The 20,470-nt window shown below is 41.3% G+C and overlaps 1 protein-coding gene across 1 annotated transcript in view; it reads left to right on the top strand.

The window, feature by feature from the left end:
- Positions 1 to 7,113: 7,113 nt before the first annotated feature.
- Positions 7,114 to 20,470, top strand: part of LOC306894881 (protein shisa-9) — a gene marked incomplete at both ends in the record, with an annotated part of 50,751 nt that continues 37,394 nt past the window's right edge. The window contains one exon of the mRNA XM_079457718.1: positions 7,114 to 7,652. Within this exon, the coding sequence (XP_079313844.1) occupies positions 7,114 to 7,652 (539 nt within the window). The remainder of the gene's footprint in view (positions 7,653 to 20,470) is intronic.

Here is a 20,470-nt window from a genome sequence, read left to right on the forward strand (position 1 = left end):
TCAGCAAAAACAGGTCTCAATTTACAAACTCATATATCTTGTGTTTAATAAATGTCTATTGTAATAAGTACAGAAATGAGCATTTATATACCAAATGCGACAAAGCAGCTATATTTTGCATTGTAAACATTGTAGTATGCAAATTGACTCCTGCAGGGTGACGAACATTTGGTTCTCTTTAAACCAAAACACAAAAGTTGCTTGGGCTCACAGCTTCCACCGCGTCACTGTCAACACCAAAAAAGAATCACTGTTTTCATAAACATGAGTCTAATTGAAGAATTATACACACATCTGGCTGACTCACTTCCCTTAAAGAAGCCACATTTGCTAGTTGAATAATGACTGAGTTAGTCTATCTTGGATAAATATTTTAATGGTCGTAATAAATTATTGGTCTGATCAAAGAGGGATAGACCCCTTACCGTCCCTAAATGTTTCTTGGTCTCCTGCTCTCCCAAAGAGGAAAGAGAGAGCGAGAGTGCAGAGGTACAGAGAAAAATAGGTATAGAGTATATCACGGCAGAAAGAAAGAATGATGAGAAATGGTGGCATAAAGCGATTGGGGACTTGAGCTGATGGAAATAGAGGGATCAGGAGAGAAAGATGAGCTTATTTGGAGGAGGAGAGGGAGAGGAGTTTGGTTATGAAGGCATTCTCTCTCTCTCTCTCTCTCTCTCTCTCTCTCTCTCTCTCTCCATCTCATGCACTCACTCTTTGCCAGGGGATCTGTACAGACGTATCTGGGAAAACAACAAACAAGAGGGATTATGTGTCATAGAAACACAGACGCACAAATCAAAACAAACAAACTGAGAAGACTTTTTATGATGGAGGAAAAACAGGAGAGGGATGCAGAAATTATGCATGATGGGAAAGATTGAGGTAGAGATGAAAATTATGCACAGGTGAATGGCAAGTGCAAATCAACAGGTTTTACTTCTGTAATGTTATGTATTACGGCAGCCCGATCCTGTGTTGTAGTCGAGACCAGCTCATTCATTGAACTCAACATGTTAATGTTTGGTGGAAACAATACTATTGACACAAATCTCATACAGTACTTCAAACATAAAGTAAATGATTTGCTACGGCTTAAGTTTGTTCTTGAAGATTTGTTAAGGTTTTTTTAAACCCAACCTGATCTTGTCTGGGATTCAACCATCTGTAAGATGTCTGCTTAAGGTCTGGAAAAACCTGTTCTGTATAAACGTCTCAGAAGGAGCAGTTCATCATACATTTTAAATCATATACATCTTACAGACATCTTCTGGATGTCCATATGACATCTTTAGAGAGACATCGTATTGCAGATGAGCAAACAATAAAAAAATGTGTTTTGCAGATTTAAATGCTGATATCAAATAGTCATCTCCCATATCAGGGAACATGATCAAATGACCCAGTCTGGACTACAACACTGACAAAATCTCAAATTGTAATCATTTTACAAGGTGGCTAATGTGCATGAACTTGTACAATCTAATTTGTACTTTTAAGTTTAATTTGCTTTCATGCCAGTAATTTACACGTTTTTGTATGATTCACGCCGTACAAATTCATATCAATTATCACCTGCACCTTGTAAAATAGTTATCAATTCCTCATTATGGAGTAAAACGTGGCACTGTATTCAATGAGAAGAAAAGGATTTTAGACCTTTGCATTCTGCCTGTACAAACATACAGAACACGAGACCAGACATAAATGGAAAGGCAACAAGATCTGGACCTGTGGCACAAATCGATAGTATAGAATGACCACCACATATACGGTATGAAGACATCGAATGTGTGTGTGTTTAGGTTTGGGTCACAAATACGTAGCTATCAAAAACAGCCACAGCTCATCATCGTGGTTTGGGAGAGGGTTTGGTTAGTTTGTAGTAAATATTCCTCACTATGCCTTTCACGAACGTACACGTTTAAATATTTTCCCCGGCACCTGCACTTAAACATTTACTATGTTTTACTTACATGATCCGCTTTTCTCTGTTTGCACCTTGAATTACTGTGGTAAAACAACTCCAACCTTAATCACAATTTCTTTACATAGAGTCAAACATAATTTATATTTACCGACAGCTCCTGATGCACAAAATGAGAGAGAGAGAGAGGGAAGGGGAGAGAGTGCAAGTGAAATGATGCAAAGTGTTGTTTACAGTGGCGGCACTCGGGGGTAGGGGAGTTGGGCTTGCAGGGGTTATAGCCCCGTCAGATAACTGCTTAGTCCCGGCAAAGCACCCCAGAGGATTTCATAATATCTTTTACGGAGTGTCTATTTACACTGAATGCAAATAGCCCTTCTTGCTAGCAGAGGCTACATACACTCACTCTGCCCGCTAGTTTCTGAAGAATGACGTTGGTCAACTAGCCTCTCGAGTGGTGTAGCGAGTTATCCTATGATGACTCCTTTCATGTTGTCGCACGTTCGAATCTGCCTCCTGCTGACTTTCCCCCCATCACAAATGAGATCATAAAGCCATTTATTCTTAATAAAATGAAAAAAGATTGAAAAGGGCAGTTAAATGATGAAGTTGTAAGGTTGGGGTTGTAAGGGAACGATTGGCAACGTAACTAAACAGACCTGAAGGGCATATTGTCCCTCCCACCAATGATTAATAGTACCACTGATATTTTAAATTAATATTATATTTCTTAAAATATTATTACTTTATTGATTTTAATATAATTACAAACAAGCTGATAACATCCGAAATCAATAAAAAATAAATAAGATGTCTGTTTGGATAATGTTTGATTGGCGTCTATTAACAAGCACTTTATAGGAACACGTTGTGGTCTTTGGTGAAAAAAGAAGAACAAAAGAGTATAGAATTGATTAGTTTGCTTTTGGTTATAGAACAATGAATAATAATTATTTATAATAATAAGCGAAGGAACCTTAGTGAAACTCGAACCTTGTGCTTTTATGTTTTTTTAAGTAAGCTCAAAAATACGTTTTGCATAAAACTTTCAACAAAAAAGCACAGCATACAATTATAATAAAAAATCGCATTTAATTAACAATAACTACAACTAAGTGCAAACATGGGAGAAGTGTAGGATAACGCACTACAACAACATAAGTTCTGTGTTTAAACCGCAAAATTGCATGTTGTCTAGCTAGGGCATTCATTAATTTGATAATTTAATTAGTCCCACCCTCTAAACTATTAAGCCCTGCCCCTTAGCAACCCCAAGAAAAATGTCCTGCGCCGCCCCTGGTTGTTTAGCATAAGGTGATGACATAAAAGTGAGAGAAAGAGAGAGAGACATATTAATAAAATTAGACGTCTGGTAGATGTAAAATAGCTGATATAAGCACACCTGTGACCACACGAATAGTCCACCAAAAAAATCAATTACTCAAAATCAAGTTTGTTCCTCTCCTGAAATCTTAGTTGCTAACATTCTTCTAAATATCTTTCTTTGTGTTAAACAAAACAAATAAATATACAGTAGGCCCTACTTATAAAAATGTTTAAAAAAACTTGAGGGTGGGACTATCTCTTTAAAGAGATTAACCAACGTGAACTCATTAAACGATGCTTCATGTCCTTTCTAAATCATGGCAAAATCCTTACGGCTTGTTTTTTTGTAGTCAGCAAACCCCTCGTGTTCCTTGCATACAAAATCACAGACCTGCAGAGCACAGATCCTGGATGATACGCAAATGGACGGATGAGCGTGGAAGCATATGAGATCAGGGGTTTAACCAAGGCCACTTCCAACCATCTAGAAGAGAAATTGCACGACCAGGTCGCAGAGGGCGAGAGAGAGAGAGAGAGAGAGAGAGAGTATAGGAAATGATTAAAGATACGTTTCTTCCGGACTGAGCGCTCATTGCCCCCTATTTCTCCCACGAGACCTCTGGATTCATCCGTTTTCTCCCGAGGCGCAGAGAGACACACCAGAGCAATAATTCACAACACAAACCGGCTGAAAAAACACAGAAGAATGGTTTTGGAATATAACAAGGGTTAAGATACTGAAATACGGGTTTTGTGTGGCCACATCCAGTTTTTTTAAAATGTAAGTGATGTAAGCTTAGCCTTTTTAAGTATGTCAGAAATATTTAATAGCACTCGGAGCCTGCAGACCCACCGGCATCAGAAAGATGCAACTAGAAAATTATCATATATGCAGATGAATCTGCTCTCGTTGTTCTTGATTTGCCCTCGTTTATTTTATTTTCACATTTCATTCCAAAAGAAAACAGGTGATACTTTGCATAAAAAGTAAAAAGAACAATCTTTTATAAAAGATTGTGCATTGAGAAGGTTTTCATGATAATTAAACCCATTTCAAATCCCTCCAAGGAAAAAATGTCAGCCGCATTACAACGTGACAAATAGTGATGATGGTTCAGTTAATTTGTTAAGTGCCTGGATGGGTTTACAAAGCTGGAGTTGGTGGTTGAGAATATCAATAAATAAACAAAAGTGTCCTGACAAGATGTTAAAATAATGAGAATGACTTAATAAAATACATCTCTTCATTAGAATCACCCCAAATACTGTGTTATGGTGTTATTTTGCTTGTGAAAATAAGATCCAGCCGTCCTTAGAACTTTAATATCATCTCTCTCCTCAGTCCATATTCCTCCTTTCACTCTTGCATCCACGATCCCTCGTTCCTTTTATTCCCCGCTGCGTTCTGCCCATCATCTCTGCCAAACCCCCAAAAGAGCACCATACACATGCCACAAACACACACACACACAGATCCGTGTCCTGCTGTCTCAATGAACGCTACTGCAGTCATCTGTTGAACCACAGGATTTTATTTTCAGTATGAAAAAGAGAGAGAGAAAGAGAGAGCGAGACGCAATGGATAATTGAGGCAGAAACCGATGACAGGTTGTGCAGACGGTGAGAGCAGGTACACACAAGGAAAAAGGGAATCGAGAAGAGATGCATAAAAGGAAACTAGCACAGGGAGCGCAACGCAGAAAGGTGGAAAAGAGGAATATTTTCGAACGGTGAGAATAAAAACAGGGGACAAAAGAGGAAAAGGTGTCAATGACAAGAGAGGGAGAGAGCGATAGGGGCGGGGGGAGTCGGCAAACGAGATACGCTTATTTGCTCACGAGACAGACTGAGTGAGAGAGAGAGAGAGAGAGAGAGAGAGAGAGAGAGAGAGAGAGTGGGAGAGGGAGAGAGGGTGCGAGCCACTATCATTCTTTCCTGACTCCACACGGGAACGCAGCATCCCAAGAACACGGAATCTTGGCAGACTGGGAGACGGAGAAACGGGAGCGCACTGGAACGATAAAAGAGGAGAATAAATGATATCTTTCATCTGTTGGTCTTCCTCACTCATCCACTGTCACTTGTTCCTTCCTTTTTCTGAGGAGAACTTCTCCAGAGCCTCCAGTGAAAACACATACATATAGCGATATATCTATAACAATCCTATACATATATCAATATACAGTATGCCTGTTTTCCTAAACAGCGTGTGGGTAAGCCGATGGATTCAGATTCTACGCTTCAGAAGCATTTCATCTGTTAGGAAGCTGATCTGTTGCATTCGGAGACGTGTATATGTCTGCACGCTGCTCTGAGCTTCTGCAGCGTCCACATGGAGAGCGAGGCGTAGAGAGATAGAGATAGAGATTAGATCAGGTGCTTTGCAGGCTGTTGGGAGATTAGGTGTGGTGTTGTCCCTTTTGGAGTGCCTGGGAGCGATTGTTGTTGTGCCTTGTTTCAAAGTAAAGAAACAGGGGCAGTAAGGTGTATTGCGTTTGCATGTGTGTGTGTGTGTGTGTGAGAGAGAGATTTAAAAACAAAGCAAGAAAGGGAAAGAGTTGGAACAGCAGCAAAACAAAAAATAGAAAGAGGCCCCAAACAAAATGCACCCGGAGGAGATTTTATGACTCAGAGATGATCCGGAGACGTATTAGAGATTTCGATTTTATTCGAGTATCAACATGTCCCAGATGCTTCTCCTAAACTACTTTAAGTGTAACAGATGATTATTGATGTAGTGTATACATTTTGCATCCGATGATGAGTTCATGATTCAGACGATTCACTTCATTCCACATTCACTCGAAATGTTGGAATTTTGAAATCTCCAAAACAATTTGTGACGTTGTCGAGATGTGTTTTGAAAGGACACGTGATACATGTTTTTCTCACCAGAAACATCTGAGAGCAAGAGACCGAAGTCTCCATTTGTTCTTTTTTAATGTCACTGCTGTCTGGGATAAACAAATGAAATGTTAGGGATGTTCTGTATTTTCTTCTTGTGAGGACAGCAAGTGTGTTTGTGGAAGAGAAGCGTGTGCGTGTTCGTGTGTGTGAAGAGAGAATACATGATCAAAAGTGGTCACTGTGAGCTACAGCCGAGCGTTCAGATGCAGACTAGAGTTGACCACACCGAGATTTAAAAAGAGGATAGATATGATATGAGTATGACCAAACAAACCTACAGAGACATTATTATTATTATTATTATCTTTTGCAAAGATTCATTTTAAAATGTCACAATGTATGATAGACTTATGTTTTGCTTTGTTGCAGGATACAGAAATGAGCAGAAGAAAAACACCTTGATTGTCACCAAAAGCTGTGGCGCTGATATTTTCCCGAGTGAATTGAGAAGTGGGCAACATTAAGAATGACTTGTGGAATATCTTTAAACTGTATCGTGAGGGATCTTTTCCTCACTGGCATAACGCACCGTTTAATGGGACAAAGATCTTGGATACGGCTCAATTCTAATGTCAGCATGATTTCTACGAGGTTTTGAACTGGAAGCTTACCAAGTGTGTTGCTGGATATTTCTTGGGCCAAGAAACAGTTTGTCTCAGGTTGAGATCCTCAAATTTGGAGGCTCTCCAACGGGAGGAATCTAGCTTGCTCTTGTTCAGTCTGCATGTAGTGATGACAGCGGCGAGCGTGCGGTGCGCTGAAGTGGCGTGGAAAGCTTTCGTCGCCTTTGTTCCCTGTATCATCTTTCTGTAGAAACCGACTGACCGGTCGACATATTACTCTTCACTTTACAGACTTACTCCACTTGAAGAAACTTTTCCTGTGTCCCCTGTGGCCGTGTTGTGCGCTGTTGCATTCTGGGATACACATTGTTGGATTACTAAAAGCTCACCATGGCAACATCACTCTTGTTTTTGAATGCTGTTTTGCTGTTTAGCGGCGTTTCTCGCAGCCAGAATGCCAACACTGCGAGCACAGTTGTGCAAACCTCCAACAGGACAGTTGCTCCATCCGGTGCCCCAGAGGTCACTCTGCCAACCCCAGGGTCAGATGCGGATGAACAAACTCCGTCGTCCGGGAGTCGCTGTTGGGGTTACTACGACGTCATGGGTCAATGGGACCCGCCGTTTAACTGCAACGCGGGAATCTACCTGTTCTGCTGCGGTTCCTGCTACTATCGCTTCTGCTGCCAGTTCAAGATTCACAGTCTGGACCAGACGTCCTGCTCCAACTACGACACACCCGTGTGGGCCAACACGGGGAAGCCGGCGGCTCCGGTTACTGATGTTCAGGAGGAACCGGATCGAGATCGCACTCACATGATTGTGTATATCATCTGCGGGGTGGTGGCCATTATGGTCTTGGTTGGAATCTTCACCAAACTGGGTCTGGAAAAAAGTCAAGGAGGGCAAACGGACATGACCAACTCTAGGTGAGTCCGCGTGGAGAACTTTCTATTGCTCAGATGTTGCTCCTTATATGATCCACGTGATTCGATTTTGGGCAAATTTGTGGAGAGATTTTAATTTGATGCAGACTTGGTGAATTGAAGAAAGGCAATAATTTCTGACATTGTTGGGATGTCTTCTGAAACTGAAAGGGAGACACATGTGATATTACTAGGGTCTATAAGAAGTAGGAAACTTCTCAGTTTATTCGCACGTCATATTTCATTAATGTCTACGTGGAAAGATTCATATAGTAAAAAGATCTATTTTGTGTTTTTCATCTCTTCACTCTAACAAATAAGAGTTTGAACAATTCTCAATTGTCCAATTGAAAACCAAACTGGTTTATACAGTAAAATACTGTACAATATAAAATACAGGAAATATACAGCCATGGAAATACTTGAGACCACTCCAGTTTTGTCTTTAATAATTATTTCTGCATGTATTGTGTCAATTCCTGTCCAATGTCGGTTGAATTTCAACAGAATGACATACAGGTACATTCAACAGTAATGTGAAAGAGAGTGAGAAGTCTTATTTCATCATATATTCATATGATCCTAAAAAACATATTAAACATTAGTCAAATTCATTAAAACATTAATATGGACTTATTTTCTTTGGATTATTCAAGATCTGCAAACATTGCATCTTCTTCTTATTTTGTCCCATTTTTAAAATTGGAATAAGGAAGAAATGTTAGAAAGAAAAATGAAATGAATGAATAAAAAATGGTCATGTTACTAAAACACATACCCTAAAAACAATTTTGGGGTGGTCTCTTATTTTTTTCATTGGCTGTATACAGTATACACATTGTTAAAGAACGTTTCTCTTGTTCATAAGAACAAAACCCAGAAACCCTGAAAAACTCATAAGATAATATAACATCACGAAAATTTTCTCATATACAAAGATAAATGTTCTCGATGAAAATAGAGTTCTTAGCTCAAGGAAAGATACATTAAAGACCCTTTATTTTGAACTTTGTACTCATGTTAGATCGTATACATAGCTCGACTTTGCAATTGCTGTTTAACTTAAAGAGAAACGTTACATACACTTTTTTTGTACTTGTTATAACGTTATTAAAGAACAAACTATTTTCAAGCGCTCAACACCATCACGATGTAAATAAAGTTGACACTTTGGTCTCTCTCGGCGGCTAGAAAGCTCAGCGTCGTCCTCCGGGGCGGAAAGAGGGAGACGTCAGGCTGCGTTTCTGTCTCTCGTTCCTAATGTGGCATGACAGACACGCAGCAACATGATTTAATGAGGGCTATTGATAAGGGCTGGAAGCGTGCCATGGCCGAGATAGATAGAGTGTGTGAGAGAGATTGAAGGGATGATAGATTATTTGCCGTCTGATGATTTTAGGGGATGGGGTGGGTAGGTTAAACAAATTTTTTTTCGGCTTGCGACAGTTAAATGAAACGATAAATAAAACGCAGGGCTGCGAGTTGCATGATGGAGGCGTATGAATCAATCTGTTTAGGAAAGTTTCTAGCGTTGAGGATGTACTCGGATTCCTAATGACAAAGGGAACAGTGTCAGCACACAATGACATAGGAAGGGCGAGTCACTGAAGTGTGTAACCAGTCTGTTGTAATTTAACGTGATTTATCAAAAGAAAGTTTAATGAAGCCTGGTGTGCCACAATTATTCGTGTGTGTGGAGGGATACGAAAGATAAATCTATTGTATGTCTTACATGTGTTGGAACTAAATAAAGAGATACGGTGACGGGAGAGAGATTGTATTGACCAGCTCTGAAAAATTCAATGAGGCCAACATGGCCAGATTCAGCCAACACAAACACGGGCCAATAGAGCCCAATGTCCACACGCACACATCCTATGCCACTGACCTTATAAAATGGTTAGGTCAGAACAGTGACTAATGACTGGTGAAACATCTAGAACCGAAATGACGCTCTTCATTTGGGTGTTCGAGAACATGCGCTCCAGCCAAACCAACCGTGGCAGCGAGTCGCTCAGGTGTCTTGCTTTAGTAATATATACAATATTTGACCTTTAATAAATGCCATCTCTGTTTCTGAAAAGCTGTGAGATGCACACTTTTTATCGAACTGCAAGTGTGCATTCTGGGTTTGATTCTCATGTGCGAAATCAATTTAGGGTGATATGACGCATCCGATGCTTTTCGGCCAAAAGCTCAGTGACGGTACGGTTGTGGACGCACACTGCTTTCTGCTCGCATTACTTTTATGTTCTTGACAAGCCGTGGGGTTGGACACGCCAGGTTTTGAAAGAGTATTTGTGTTCTTAGGAAGTAACATTGAGTCTGAGTGCTGCTGTATTACACAAACCTCATAGCAATAATTGAAGTGCTTCCTTAATGTTTATTTTATGTTTGGATTGTGTAAACATCCAAATAAAATGAGAAAAAGTTCTTTTAATTCAGGTTTTTAAGGAGTGAAATGGCAATAATGATATCGACACCCTGACAATCAATTTGACCTTACTTACATTCTTAATGTACTAGTCGGTTAGTGAATTTTATATACATTTTTGTTGCGGTATTTAATTGTCTTGCTATTTATTGGCGTTGCTAATGTCATTTTACTTTAAGAATCAAATTTGCATATTGTCGCTGTCCCACTAAAACCTCGGATGTCCAATTTAGTTGTTTCTCAAGAAATGGAGATACACTATATATTATAAATGATTTAATACTATTGACAACATTTGAGATATTTCATCGCCTTGGATTTATAAGGTTCTGTTTGCATTCTGCGCAGTTTTGCATTCCATTTTACTTTGTAGATACACTTTTTTGCTTTCTAAAAAAAGTCCAAAGTACAAAATAATGTAAATAGGTTTGTCACAGAAAAAGCATATGTGAACAAAATGTTTATAAAAATGTAAGATACAGCCTGATAGGGTGAGAAGCTCGGTCACCCGGGAGGAGCTCGGAGTAGAGCCGCTGCTCCTTCACATCGAGAGGGGTCAGCTGAGGTGGGTTGGGCATCTGTTACGGATGCCTACTGGACACCTTCCCCGGAAGGTGCTCCGGGCCCGTCCGACCGGGAGGAGACCCCGGGGAAGACCTAGGACACGCTGGTGGGACTATGTCTCCCGGCTGGCCTGGGAACGCCTCGGTGTCCCCCCGGAAGAGCTGGAGGAAGTGTCTAGGGTGAGGGATGTCTGGGCATCTCTGCTTAGACTGCTGCCCCCGCGACCCGGCCCCGGATAAGCGGTAGAAAATGAATGAATGAATGAATGAATGAATGAATAAGATACAGCCTTTTAAAGTTGAAGATTTGCAAACCCAGTGACAAACATAAAATTCAAATCAAATAATAAATGTCACAAAACACTTCCAGAGTGTGATTCCAAAATTCGACAAGGAACGTTTTAGGGAAATGCGGCAGATAAGTAAATATCATTTTCCAGATGGAAACACATTGAACAGCTGTCTTTGTGCTGAATATGTGCTAACAGGGCCAATACATTGGGGTGGCTTCAGATTTCACTTCTTGAAATTTAGTTTGTGAGTAGTAAAGCCGTTTGAGAATAAACAACATCTGCCAAGTAGCAACGCTCAAAGTTCGCAGAAGAGGATGACATTTTCAATAACAGAAACCACAAAGACTACAATGAACGACTCGTTGGGACTAGAATAAACTTTGTTTTACAAATTTACATTAACCCTGCCGGCTGGAACACGTATAGGGTTATGGGCGGGACATCTCAACACACACTCTAAGCGGTGGACCAATCACAAAAGACTGGCTCAGCTTGACCAATCAGAGCGTTTCATCTACCTCATAGAACCAGGAACTCAACAGCATTCTGAGAATCGAGATGACGGTGTAGAACATTGATGAAATATGTAACATTTTAAGCTTTTTATAAACATGAACACCTGTTGTTTAGCGCGTCATAAACATAATAAAGACTTTTAAAATAATAAACCTGCAAAATAGGACCACTTTAAATTGATAGTTCCTGATGAATGTCCATGGAATTGTTATTGCTGAGACTAACAAACCTCACCACCGGTCGAAATCTCAGGTCTTTCCATACAAACCTCATGACTACTCAGAAACCTGCTGCTTTTTTCACCAATGATCAAAGACTTCATGGTGTTCATCTGTGCTATGTAGAAAGCAAGAATGACACATTTGGCTGTGAAATGATGAGGAAATGAATCTCGAAGTGTAGACAAAGACTATGAACAAAATATGGAAGACAAAAAGATGAGTCATATGGCAACAGTACCCTACAGGTTGTACAGTGCAAAAAGATTCACATTGTCAGTGTCATGTATTACCAAAAACGATAAAGAAAAGCTACGAACTGCTATGGTCTGTGTCGCAAAATGTCAAAATGTGTATGACTATACATTTCTCAAGCTGGAGAAGGAAAGCACTCCATTATTCTTCTAATCTCTGTAGTGAAAACATGTTTCTGCCACCTGAGGAGTTGTAGCTAATTACTTTACCCGCTTGCAATTTCCCGTCAACAAGAAATCATCCATATGCTAATATAAGATATCTCTTTACCCTTTGGTGAACTTTGGTGAAGTAGAGTTGTGCAGGTTGTACCCTATCAGATTAATTGTTAGCATAAACTATTGTCGACTATATATCTCGGCTTCAAATGGCACATGCATAAACCGGCCGTAGTCAGATGATGCATATTGCACACAGAACTGTAATTCACTTTCTAACAGCAACACAACATGCAACAATCAGTGTACAAATGTTTCCCTTACTGATAGAAAACAGCTTAAGCCGGCCTTAACCTGGTTGGGTGGTTTAAACTGGTCTCCCAGCTCAGTTTTAGCTGGTTAAGCTGGTGAAGGAGGCTTGTTTTAGAGAGGCCACTCCCAGAGGTGGTCAAGTTGGAATCCACCAGCTAAATACCAGCTTGACCAGCTTTGCCAAGCTGTGTGGACCAGCAGCTACACTGTAAAAGAACAGAATTGTATCGCGTATTTTTGAAATACAATATAAAAAGGGCAAATTACACAATTAGAAATTTACAACCCCCCTAAAAAAACATTTATATGTCATGTTAGCGTGCGCGCTCTGACACATTACTCAACTTGTTTGTAAATCGAATCTCCCCTTTATGATTTCGACTCTTTCTCTAGACAATCTAAGTATTATGCTTAAACATGACCATAATGCTAATAATACATTAAATGCAATCTAGTATCTTATTCGCCCCAACCTACAACACAAATACCCACAGACACCATCTATTTTCTGATGTCCTGTTCCGCTTCATTGAGGAGTGAGAGGGTTCAGACGGCCCACTGGCAGCTCAGGGGCTCAGTGCTATCAGAGATTAGCAGTCTCATTGCATGTACCTGTCTATCAATGCCTCTGTGAGAAAACTGAACCGCATGTTACGGACAGGCATCATTTCGACTCTAAAGGTGATCGTCTTGTAGAGCTACTAAATGGACCACTGCACCCATTATTGTCGCAATTCCTCCAGGAAACTGCCTCCCTGAGCTCAAGAGCGATAATGTCAGTGATAGATGCTTTACTATAGAGGGATCAGATAGCGATTACAGCACTTTACCCTGCTTTTCTATATCGAGATATCACAAGGCAATAGCAAAAAGTGATGATTTAGAAATAATGTCATAAAGATTGTTTAATATGATAGGTAATGAATAAATACAAATAATAAGTCATTTTCATAATGAATTTGAATATATGACGTTTACAGTATATGCTACTTTACAGTTCCTTTAACCCTGTCAAATTTTATCCGGACAAAGACTAAATTAACTTGTTTTACAATCTCTGTGTTGAGAGTTGTAAAATCATCTATGTGTTTTAACAAATGAATTCCTTCTTTTTTAATTCACCCAGACTCATGCTGTCTTTAGTTTAAAGAGCCGTAAATAAAAAGTAAAGAAAAAGTAGTTTATGCACGTTCAGATTTTGGATTCCATCGCACGCAGAGCATGTTTGTGGTCCCCAACTGTGTAATGGTCACACACACATACACAGCCATCCTGCAATCTTGCATAACGTAGGGGGATATTGAATACACCCTGGGCACAGCCTGTGACATCACTTAAATGCATCTCATTTCCCACCCTTGTAACAGCGAATGAAAGGCAAATGTGACACACACACACGTACCCACACGGCTCATTTTCAGTCCGTTTGAATCCACGGAAAGCTTCCTTATTAGCTGCCTTATCGCCATCCTGACTGAAACGGAATAATACAAGTGACTGCTTTGAAGTGCACTACATAGTCTGCAACTTCAAACGTCAAGCAAAATGGCACTACACATGTGAAGAAGCACATACAGTAAGAGACTTGTTTCAACCCCTTTTTATGCTTCAAATATGGACTAACCCTACAGTTGGGTTTAAGTTTAGCTATGCTGTGTCTAACTTAAACATTTGGTTGTTTTAACACATTTGGACATTTAAAATGTTAATTTAAACTCATGGGTTTGTCCATATTTTACACAACCGGCATGCAACCCATCCGTTTTTTGAAACAACCTCGAATTTCTGGTTCTATCGACCCAAAGTATGTTTTTTATGGGTTTTTGGTAAATTGCCCGAAAAACTTGTTAACATCATAAACCTTTGGAAGATCACAAGTCTAACGAAAAAAATACGCTTTCGGTCGAGGGAACCAGTTCGACGCTAACTTCCGTGTTAGCCTATGTCATCTCTGAGGTACTCCATTCAGTGGGTCTTTAAAAATGCACAGCACGTCCACCATAATGGATGATTCGTCTGAACATGTTGCAAGGAACCTTGCTCTTTTGAAAAAAATGATCTGCCAATAACACATCTGATGTCGTTTACACGATGAAAAACGGAAAAGTTTTTCTTTCAAAAGTTTCACGTACACACAACAACGTTATCAAAACAATGCGCGTTTACACAGATCAGCAAAAATGACTAAAACACTGTATTACGCATGCGACATCGTCCCTGACGATTGATTGACGATTTATTGGAAGGCGAACTTCCATCGCTAAAGAGTCCATACAATACAGAGCGCATTTTTCATCATTCATAGTGATGAGAAGCATGCGCACATATACAAAAAAACAAACAAACAAACAAACAAACAAGATGGCGAAAAGTTTGGACATTCGAAAGTTTTCCTTCCATCTACTGGTCCTCCCGGGTCTGATCCAAAAGCGCCATTCAAAAACCCTTCGTCGCCGTGAATGAATGTTGGTTATAACACTGGTGTAGTAAATCTACACTTTGCTAGAGAAGTGTTAACAAACTATTGCGCAGCACAAAAAAACCCATGTAATCCGTCATTGTTGTATTTGTTTCTTTTTCTTCGTTGTGTTTGGGTGTTCCACACCCCCACACCTATTCTTCAGGGTTTACACGGACTGCGAAAACGGTCTCGTGTAAACGGCCCCTTAGAGTGCTGCTCAGTAGCATTTGGAAAGGAGAGAATAGAGATTTGAAGTAAGGATGGACCGAGTGAATGTATTAATCTGTGTAGGCCTATGGGTTACTTCACCTTATCATTTTTAATGTTCGGATGTTAGCGCAACTTCCAGAGGCCCGCGTTGAACTTCACAAAGCAATCGTCTCCAGACAGAAAGATCAAAAACATAGAAATGGTTGAATTTTCTAAGACAATACAATGAGTCTTTGGAGAAGAGAACTGTGTTCGTGGTTTGATGAAGCACTTGCCGAGAGCTTAGTTTAAATAGTTTAAACAGTTTGAAAAACTACTTGCTTTGGAATCTTGCTCTGTATACTGTAACTTTACATTAGACATTGAATACATTCTGATCGAATCAACAGGCTTGATCTATTGTCTGTCAGCGCCTGGTTGATACAAAGTTTAATTAATTAGACATTTCCAAACGAAGCTGATTTTCAGAATGCAAGAAAGCAGAAGTGTGTGTTTTGAGGTGTGTTGGTGTTCACAGTGAGATGTTTGTTTGTGCGTGCGCTCTGTGTCTTTATCACACTGAAAGGAAATCAATGGCTAATTTACAATTTGTTACTGGAGATTCAGTACGTCAACCTCTCTCCCTCTCACTCACTCGCTCTCCCTCACTCTCAATTCACCTTGATCCTAAATTATTGCTCCCCCGTATTCTGTTAATCCCCCATAAAAAGAGAAACAGTGAAAACAGGAAACAGAGATCAGTATCACCAACGAGTCGCTAAGAGCCGAATCCCAGCGGGAGGAACGAGTGTGGCGAGACAATTCTTTTCCCCTCTGTGTCTCATCCCTCATTTGAGAAGCTCAGCCCGACTCGCTCATCCTGAACGCACTTGTTCCAGTGGGATGAAAGGGTGTTGGGGCGGGGGCGATTTTGTCAAGGCTGAGCTCAAGAAGAGACGACCTGATTGAGACCAGGAGGTGTGGGGTATAGGGACTGCGGGGATATTTATCTTGATCTCTGACCGGTCAATCAAGCCATTCAGGCTGGAGTGACTCACAGCTAATGGAGGATGAGAGAGAGAGATTTTCAATGTTTTCAGTGATTGTTTTCTTTACATGTGTGGCAAGGAGACGGATTCGCTTCTCCCGCAACAGAACTCCAAGTGCTGAAACCAGGACCGTGAACCAGTCACAGAGTCATCCTAAAAATGTCACTCATCCTGGGAGGTCCTAATTACGTACGAGTACAACTGTTTAGAAGCCCAGCAACGCACGGCAGCCCGAACATCAATCAGCTAAACCTATCCACTCATTCACAACAATGTTTTCCTGCAAAAGGGACGGCCCCAGTAAATGATGCCTCCCCGATACCACAACACCAGTCTTTTAAACACGGTGACCAGTGCGCTGATTGGCTCACTGATCCACATGACCCCGGCCAATGAGCCATCAGGGCCCTACATCACCCTGCTACACATGTAATATTATACATTACTTTATTGCACAATTTTGTATTTTAGTATACAAACATTCATGTATTTTAGTGCGTCACATTTTCATAAATTCATTGCATGTGATAAAAGAGGTGACGGGACACGCGAGAACCAATGGAATTATAAAGTTTGCAGAACGCAGAGACGCACTAAAATACAACATATTGTGCAATAATGTACATACATTTAGAATGATATGTATATATATATATACTGTAGCTCTATATTTTCTTAAATAAGAGATGTTATTGATGTGCTGCCATATTTGAATTTACCGCAATGATCTGCATTGCCATCGATACACGGCGTATTAAACATCAGAATAATAACTTTCTCTTACAAATGTATGACTTAAAGGTCCAATATGTAATTATTTGGAGGATCTATCGACAGAAATTAAATGTAATAAACATAACTATGTCTTCAGAAGTGTATAAAGACTATGATAAGTAGAATAAATAAGTAAAGTATTGATTTGTATATATGTTTATTTTACCTATCTGAAAAAGCAAATTCAAATCTCGGATAAAAGATGAAAGAAAGGGAAAAAGAAAGAGAGAATACCGTTAGAAAAACCTGTTATTTGCATCTGTTTCTTGAAGAATCTTGGGGCTTTTGATAAAGAAATTTATTTGACACCCTGTTGGTTTGACTATCACTAATTTGCTTTTATTCTGTTTGCTGGTTCATAAAACGTAACTCCTGTAGATCTTCATCCAACAGACTTGACTCTCATTTCCTCTATTAAAGCATGCAGGTGCAGCCTGACCTTTACAAAAGGATGTGCAGGTCCAGAAGGAGGTTCAGGTCGTTTATCTCTGAGGTGGTGATGGGGGTGGTGAGGAAAGCAGGCGGTGTGGTGTGCCGGTTGATGCAGCGGTGCAGGATTGATGCTGTTATAAACCTTCACTTGCAAAAGGTGTTGGTGGTTAATCATTTTCACCCTAATTGCATCCTCCTGAACTCCAATGCATGTTTGCCATCTGTGCACATGTGAGAAAAAGACAGGTGTTTTTTCACCAGGTGGAATAAATGTCTACATGCAACATTCTTCCTCACAAGGGATTGATACATGCGTCTGTGTGGATAGATGCTTTCTCATTTTAACCTCATGTGAGCCTCTCGGTTCACTCACGATCTCCGTAAGTGCCCTTAGCAAAACTTCTGTGTTTCATCCACAAGCACATTAGCTGGAGAACAACTGACCTGAATTGAAGTGCTATGGCATTAACCACATGTCCATTGTGCATGCGTTTGGTATTCACTGTGCGAGCGCACTGCAAATGCTTGCTGGTTTTCAGACGCAAGAGCTGATTAACTTGATTTAGGATTAAATTGCTTGTACAAAATTGCATTTACTGTTCACCTCTGACGGAATAGCGCCCATGGCAAGCAAAGATACTATACAACAAGATAATGCATGAATGAGGGCTTGATGGAAAGCTATTTTGTGCAGTTCTGGAAAAGGGAACACTCCTATTTCACGATTGTTTTTAAAGGATTCTGTGGAATGCAAAAAGAGACATTTCGGCTTGATCTCACAGATATTTGTAGCTATTGTTTACGAGAAGTTCAAATAAATGTGTAAAATCATTAAAAAAAATACTCAAGTTTATTAAAAAGCATGATGAAGACTGTGCAAAAGACCCACGCATAGGAGCCTTTATTATGAAGGCGAGTACCGCTCGGGCAGAGAAATAGCGGAAGAGCGCAAGGTGTGTGTGAACAGCGCGTGTGACGGGTCCGCGGCATACACACTCGAGAATCAAGTTATAACGGAATCATCCGTACCAAGTTCTTAGCACAGTGTGCTCATGTGCGTCGAACAAGAGTGAGTACAGACGGAGTTACGTGTGTTCGTTAAGAAATCTGGTCGTTATTGTCGATGCTAACTGGCTATTAGCTACACGGCCGTTCATAGCTGTGCGAAATCATTTATGTTACTGTTTATCCGCATGTTGCTAATTACAGAGTGTTGTTTAGTTGTTAATGGTGTAAATTCTGTTAACTGTGAAGAGATTATTGTAATACATATTATCGTGATGATGTATGAGGGGAGAAGTCATCGTGATCTGTTAATGTGTTAACCGCATGCATGTTATACAATAGCTTTGTATGCTTAGGAACTCTGTTGTTCTGTTGCAGGGAAACCACATCTGCACACATCTGCGCAAAGTTGCATTCCTCAGTAATCTTGTGAACACTGGCTCTCCCCTCTGGTGATTTGTAATTGTGGGAAGAATAAAAGATGTCAGTTGATTCAACGCTCCCTGTGGTGTTCTGATCGACACCCCGGTTCACTGCTATATACATCCAAACTAGCCCCTCCCCTCTCAGAGTAGTTCTTCGCTACATTTGTGGTCCTTCGAGCCGGATAGCAGCTGTGCCGGGAGTATGCAGCCGAGTGATGGAGCAACGTGGGCCACGCCTGCCCGGCCTAAGCGCCAAACAAGACAACCAGAGTATTTACAAGATTATGTGGTCGGAGCAGCGCCACCGAGGAGGTCTAGCCCAACACGTTACAGTACGTCCTCCTTCACATCCGGAGCCGCTGAGTGGATCCCGCAGTCTCATGTTACATGGAACAAGACCCCTTACATGAGGGATGAGTCCTTCACCGACTCAGGGGAGCGCCCCCTAGACACGGACCTAGCATGGTCCCGCGCCATACCTACCTTTACCCGAGAGCCGAGAGTAGAATGCCGCACACGGTCGGCAGAACCGTGGCCGATGCCTCCGCCCTTCAGGTCCGATGACTTCCAATTAAGAGAAGAAGAGGAGCTTGAAGAATTACCGCCACCGCCATGGCCACCATCTGAGTACCCTTCTGTGCCCTCAAGGGTGGAGGAAACCAGAGTGATTAACATGATAGATAGGATGATGAACGAGCTGCAGCTCATGAGAGACAAAGCAGTGCCGAGTGCATCAGCTCCTGAACTCCAGCACTCTCGCCAACACGATCCTTCCTCGTACAGATTACGTAAGGAACACTGTGATGCACGACCTCGAACACAGAGGTCAGGATCCCTTTTGCCTATGTCTCACGCAGAGCAATTCCCAACTAGAGTCGACATGAGCTATCCGCACCACGCTCGAGGCTTACCTCAGTCGCCAGGAGCAATGTCACTGGGACGAAGAGAATACCAGGGACCAGCGCCAAGAATCCCCCTATTCATTCATAAAGACCCGATGGAGTTTTCCAGGCTGAAGCTAGCCCTAACCAATCTTCTACCTGTTGATGCCCCTGAGCTCTTCAAGTACCAGATCCTTGTGGACCACGTTAAGCTCGAGGAAGCCTGCCTAATAGCTGATTCCTTTATAAACTCACTCCAGCCTTACACAGACACAATGGCAGCCCTGACAGAGAAGTTCGGCCAGCCGCATCATGTAGCCCTAAAGAGGATTGCCACCATCATGGACTCACCTGAGATCAGACGAGGGGACCTAGCAGCCTTTGAAAGATTCTCACTGCATGTACAGTCACTGGTGGGCATGTTAAAGACATTGGGTCCAGACGGAGATGTGGAGCTAAGATGTGGTTCTCATGTAGCTCGGCTCCTCTCCAAGCTTCCAGCAGAGATGAGAGCGAACTTCCGGCGTCAGATGTTCCACGGTCATGGGCATACCCACACGTTACGTGATCTGGCAGAATGGCTCAGGCACGAGTCTTGGTGTCAAGGCTACGACAACCTCTCAGACGTCCGTACCCAAGGGTCAACAGGATACAGATCAGACAACCGACGCAGCCGACCTGCAGCTACAGTACTCCATGGAGCAGAAGGCCGTATACCGAGTCAAGAAGGGAAGCAGGAGAGTCACCGCTTGTTTAATCCGACCAAAAGAGGCAATGTGAAACCGTACTGCCCTTATTGTGAGAACAACAACCACTTCCTGAATAGGTGCCCCGATATTCAGAAACTCACCAAAGA

Source organism: Barbatula barbatula (genome assembly GCF_947034865.1).
Source record: "Barbatula barbatula genome assembly, chromosome: 5".
In the NCBI taxonomy this organism is placed as follows: domain Eukaryota; kingdom Metazoa; phylum Chordata; class Actinopteri; order Cypriniformes; family Nemacheilidae; genus Barbatula; species Barbatula barbatula.